The following is a 6,182-nucleotide window of genomic DNA, read 5'->3' on the forward strand; positions in this document are numbered from 1 at the left end:
CTTGCTAACATTATGGCGTGCAAGAGGTCAATAGCTGCTATATTATTAAATTACTGATCTAATCGTGGGGTTTTCAGAGCTATTTTGTAAAGCTATTTTGTGTTGCGATTACAATGCAGACTTGTGGTGTTCTGCAGTACGCTGCAATTAACTTCGTCCATTGTAATGATTGCAGTGCAGTGTACAACACAGTGCTTGCTACTCAAAACATGACGTCATACTGCTAGTGCAACGCAAATTACACCAAATGAAATCCAAAAACACTGTCAAATCAAAACGTCATGTGGTAAAATTTAAACCTATTTGATCTACATTTTACTTTCTACTTAATGTTAAGATACTCGAGTATCATCAGTTGCCATTGCGACACGTCATCCACCCAATATATTGATTGTACGACACGCGTGCACGTCATCAAAGACGGCAGCCAATGCTTGGGGTCTAATGGCCCTTTTCGAATCCACGACTTCGGCTTCAGGCTCCGTTCTCTCGTGTGAAGCCCTGAGCACTTACGCAAATCACACGCTATTGTAAACAAAAAAAGCGGGGCCAAGCTAGCCCGAGCCGAATCTGGAGCCGAAGTCGTGGTTTCAAAAAGGGCCTTATCTGGGCCCAATTGCATAGAGCTGCTAAGCTCGAAAATTTGCTTCGCATGAAATTTCTTCCTTGGGTAAAACAGGATTACCAACCGAATTTCCATTTTCTTGCATTTCCTAGTTACTTGTATTCAGCTTGAAAATCACGTAGAAATTTGGTTGGGAAATCCTGTTTTTATCCAGGCAAACGTTACATGCTAAGCAAATTTTTGTGCTTAGCAGCTCTATGAAATTGGACCCAAAAGCCCAGCCATTTTGAAGAATTTACGCAACCACCTAGTTATTTCAATGTAGCTAGCAACTTCAACAGTGCGTTTTCAACAAGACAATTATATTTTTTTCTAATAATTCTTAAGTATAGTACTTTCATTCAGAGTCAAACCCGCGCAACCATAAAGTGGTTCTACTAGCAGACAGGTTATTTTACTTTATAGAAAAAAGCTGGCCTTTATACAGGCGAAGCCTTTATGCTGTATACATGCGTTGGTTCTTCTTATAAACACAAATAACGGTCGTTGTAAACTGTGATGGTCGAGCCCAAATCGAGCAACTTTGGCCATGATGTGGCTGTGGCTGCTTGTCGAAAATGCCATGTTAAAGAATGGGCAGACGCAGCCATTTTGACAAAGCCATAGCCGCTGATTGGAGTACGGCCCACCGTCTATAAGTGTCATAGACATCAGTTTTAAGAATTCCATCTGTTTAGTTTTCTATTTGAAATAAATACATTACAGCGGACCTTAATATCACGTGCTCAAAGGAATTGGCTTCCATAACTAATAGTCTGCTCCCTTGAAGCATTATAAACCCATTCAATTAACCTTCACTATAAAGGGAACCCGACTAATGTCCAAATCCATGGAAAAGTAAAAGTCTATAACAATATTGCACATCGTCATTTAAGTATTTAAGAACAGTAATGGTTTAAATAAAAGTCTATAACAGCGGTAAAAATAATAAGTTAAAGCATTTCTTGAAGAGACTTAAACTTCCAAGCATCCATGGATTGTAATCCCTGTAATTTGAAGTCTTATTTTTGATGCTTAGGAGCTTGAATAAGACCCCATGAGTGTTTAACTTTTTTAGGAGGAGAAGGGGGGGGGGGGGGGCATTATGCTCCTTGCCAACAGACATTGCAACTGTTATTACAAAGAAAAACAATGTTTTTAAGCGCAAGACAATTTGACCATAAAGATATCTATTGGATAAGAGCAATATCTATGATCGACTTTATATTATAGTTGAAAGGAAAAATCATTCGTACTAGTAATAGTACAAAATGTATGTTTCAAAGATATATTGACGTCACAAGCTTGAAAGGCGCTTGATTGGCTAAAGATGTGCGTAATTACAATGTGACGTATTACATAAGGTACTCTCATTGGTGGAAATGTACACAAAGGACCTTTATCAGGCTACTGCATTCTTGGTCGTGTTCCTCGTGTATCAAATAACAATAATGAATGCTAATAATCATTTTGCAATTAGGAAACCAGACTATTTTGTTCTTCCAGCCTCGGTTTGGTGACATTGATATCAATGGGAGTAATTTAAGACGGCCGCCCCTTGATAAAGGTCTATAGCACAACGTCTTCAATATTCACTGGTGTACTGCACCACTTTTGAATATTGATACAAATCTTTAACAAATTTTCCCTCAAGTACTCGTATATCACATTTTTTTTGTTTTTAATTAAGTTCAAATATTTGTTACATGATTGGTAATACGTCTGCGTCCATTGAAATCCCCAGACGCCGTCGTCATAGATGACGTCATCACCAGTCAGTTATTAATCGGCTGTGCCGATGGTGTCGAATCATCTCTCACTGATGCGGTCACGTGGTCCATGTTCAAAATTACTGTCAGGAATAGTTTTTGAAATCATTTCTCACTGCGGTCACGTGGTACATGTTCAAAATATTACTGTCATGAGAATTTTGAAAGTACAGAAAAAATGTAATTATGTTAATTAACTCGCTGTTCATCATCTATGCGTTTTTTGTATTATCATTATTCCAGATCCTCTAGCCTCGTTACACGTGGTACCCCCGACACCGAGTTGCATGGTCTACACGAACATGAGCGAACATGCCTGAATTCCACGATCTGAGTCGGCGGGCTCAGGGACGGGCAGTTGAGTTCCACAAAACCAACCACGTGTTGGGATTCCTGGCAGCACTGGCACGATCTCTCCATTTGGGTGTAGTCCGTTGGAGAGACGCGAGAGTAGGAGTTGCATGTTCCCCGGCAGCCGAACGTCCGCAGCCGTTTCGTCTGGCACCCCTCGTGGACTATGGAGTGTATTAGTGGCTGCCGACGGCACACGGCCGAGCACTGGCTGATCACGCCTAGTAGGAGGATGGCGATGAGGGCGCACTTTACTACCACCGTGGCGGACGCGGTGCCCGTGTTTCGATGATGAGAATCCATGATTTATCTCGTCTGAAGGAAAAAAACACAGACAGAGTAAGTTTAAAGAAGCAACGCAGACTACCTATTGTGTTTTGTTTCATCCTATAATCACTTAGTATTGCTCGAGGGATTTGAGCAAAGTGTCGCGAGACTTGTCGAGATCTCGGGCCGATGATATTGATAAGATTTGAAGCTCTCATGATTTGAGAGGTTTTCGTGAGCTTGCTGTGAGCAAACATCAAAGATTGCGAGTGATTGCTCACAGAATCTACAGAATCGAGTATCGTGTAAAAATATAAGAAAAGTTCAAAACGTCAGTCAACTTGTACATATAATATACAGGCTAATTATTCGCAAGTGAAATATTGAAAGCGGTTGTAAAGAGAGAAACAATGTGACCTTTAGTGCATAGAAAATAATAATCTCCAACAATATCTCGATTAAATGGAGCAAAAAAACAAAACAATTCAAAATGAAGAAAACAAAAAACCTAGAATGACGCAAGTGCGTCCACTATACTCTCGTCCTTCGGTCCCGATATCTTGTTTTGACGTTATCGCCAATCAAATGAAGCCGAGCTTCCGCGATGGGTAAGAGAGATTCCGGACCGGCCGTACCGAGGGGCAAAACAAAGCAGATGTACTCGGTCACTTAGGCTTAAGAGCACCGGTTTGTTTTTCAGAAGTGCCTTGTAGTTGACCAAAATGACCGTGACTTATTAAAGAGAGAGAGTGAACAAGAATATAGAGAAAAAAAACCGCGAGTAGTTTTTTTTTCTTTTCTTAGAACGAGATCCCACGAGAGTTTCCGTTATTTCAGAACACTGGACTTGATTTGATTTGGAGCCAAACCACCAGGGCCTAAGTTCATCAGCAGAAAATAATGTTTTGCTTTGGGAAATGTATTGACTAGGCGAAACTTAGTATACATGGTACCAGCCAGGCGTAGTGACATTACCTGGTACATTCGCTGGTAGCCCAATATACTTAGCACAGTGTCTTTGACGTGGTGAAATTTGCCTTATTTAGGAGACACCATAACGCGTAACGCAACTCCCCATGACAGTCTTTTCTCTATGGTTTTACAGACTTAATGTAATTTGTCACGATTGACATTTAATTTATTGACAGATGCATATTCCCAAATGGAGCCATTATATATAGTGCAGTACACGCGTGGAGTTATTTTCCTTTCTCCAAGGTATATATACATATTAATACAACGTATACTCTGACAGTCAGATATAAAAAAACAACAACAAGATAATAACAAACATTTGTTAATTGGTGACACTCCGCGTTATGACGTCACATGATCACTTTGTGGTATGCTTCATTACGTGCCGCCTATAACCGATCATACCTTTCTGTTAGAATGCAAACAATTTTAGCATTTTTTTTTCGACACCAGCGTTCCACTCGAAACAAAAAAACATCGTGAACATTTCTTTAAAATGCAAATCCAAATCCCGTTTGACGTTCACAAGGTTTGTTTTATCCATAAACACACATCTCATGGTGTCCATATTTTGTTTTGGAATAACTATGAAACCGCAACAGCAAAGGATACAGTTTTCCGTGAGTGGCAAAGATTCAAACTGTAAAATGCTATTGAAAAAGCTGTCAAAGAAGTGTCTGTTATCTTCCTACATTATCTCAAACTCTTAAGAACTTACCTTGAATGAAGTATCTCCAACTCTAACCAGATTGCAGCAGAAGCAAGTTAAAAAACAAACCTCCTTCTCAGCACACAAAAAACACAATCTCCCCACCGTCCTCCCGACCGAAGAAGAGATGGTCGTCAACTTTTCCAAATCCTTTTTCCCCGCACGCCGGCTCTAAGAAAAGTAAAAGCGTACACTAAAAACCTCCCACGCCAATAACAAGAGAAACGTCGTTCCACCGATAGCAATATTCACGTTATACAGTGTCAGCTAAAACATACCACTTGGCAGCAGGCGTGAACACATTTGATAGTCGTTGATGAAGAGCCGTGGCTCGTTTTTTATAGGCGCTCTGCGATTCACCTACCGGTTCGTACAGTGTGTACGGGAGTCACTCACAATCGTGATGTCACCCATCTGGACTGACTGCGCCTGCGTGGTACGGAGGGCGGGAAGATGGATGCGGCCAATGCCAATGCACGTACGCCATTGACGAGATACTGTTGTGTGGGCTAACTAACATTCATTGTTAGTGTGGGTTAACGACATTGGCGCACGGCGCTGTGCCTAGGTTGTTTGAGTCTTGTTCCTACCCCCGGTGTATCGCCCGTGAGTTTAGCACCCCGAGGTCTACCTCTATTTTTAGATCATGTCGTCACACCAATGTTTCGATGCATGTAATTTAATTTACGGGGAGCAAGGTGTTTCGAGTTTGACTTGCTAGACTTTTAAAGCCGGCGCTGTCGTTATCTGTTAGCTGTATCCATCAAGGCCTATAGGAATAACAATAAGTTATGTTTATAATAAAGTATCTGATAGGGTCTCCGAGGAATATAGTTCACAATACTTGTAGTTGAAACCAGCTTGTATTTATCTTTCGCAATTCTAGTCTTGCAATTGCACGTCTATATTCCATACTCTGAGGGCTATAAGGGAGTTTGTATGAGCGTGTTGGTAGTGGTACATCACTAGAGTTATGGATTGATTACTGGGGCGTTTGGTGGGGGTTTGGGTCAGGTTTGACATGAGTTTGGGTTGGGGTTCGGGTGCGATGGGTGCGGTGTGGGTGGGGCGTGGATGTGGATTTGGGTGGGGCTTTGGTTGGAGATTTAAATGCCCAGTAACCTTTCGATAGACACCACCTGAAACGAAATGTGTACACAGAATACCTTTTTACTAAAACTTCGATGTGTTTCTGAAGGTTTTATACAGGTCGACAGTATAAAGTTTGTTATGAGTTTGGCACGTAACGAATCTTGTTTTCGAACAAAGATCACTGAACTGAATTGAACCCAACATCATCATTCTGTGTCCCTGTCCCACAAGCATGCACTCCATGTCATGTTTTAAATAGTTGGAGTCAAAGATATACAGTTCGAAGATTACTTCCTCATTAAGTATAAATTAGTTATGTAATAAATAATAATTGTAAAAATCCCCTAAAAGAATTGTCGATTTGTGTGTCTTGTTTGATGTGGGCCATTCGCTTTGTCACAAATGCCAATAATAT

General features: G+C 40.8%; 1 protein-coding gene across 1 annotated transcript; it reads right to left on the minus strand.

Moving 5' to 3' along the window:
* Positions 1-761: 761 nt before the first annotated feature.
* On the minus strand, positions 762-4,999 carry LOC117299918 (bursicon-like). The gene is made up of 2 exons (XM_033783518.1): positions 4,685-4,999; positions 762-3,039 (listed from the first exon to the last, which is right to left on the minus strand). The coding sequence occupies exon 2, from the start codon at positions 3,025-3,027 to the stop codon at positions 2,608-2,610; it is 420 nt and encodes a 139-aa protein (XP_033639409.1). The 5' UTR covers positions 3,028-3,039; positions 4,685-4,999; the 3' UTR covers positions 762-2,607.
* Positions 5,000-6,182: the final 1,183 nt, after the last annotated feature.

The sequence above is a fragment of the Asterias rubens genome, chromosome 15, assembly GCF_902459465.1.
Source record: "Asterias rubens chromosome 15, eAstRub1.3, whole genome shotgun sequence".
Lineage (NCBI taxonomy): Eukaryota > Metazoa > Echinodermata > Asteroidea > Forcipulatida > Asteriidae > Asterias > Asterias rubens.

What these genes read in the sequence shown, in the direction of transcription:
- LOC117299918 (XM_033783518.1), bottom strand. Translation starts at nt 3,027, where the DNA reads ATGGATTCTCATCATCGAAACACGGGCACCGCGTCCGCCACGGTGGTA.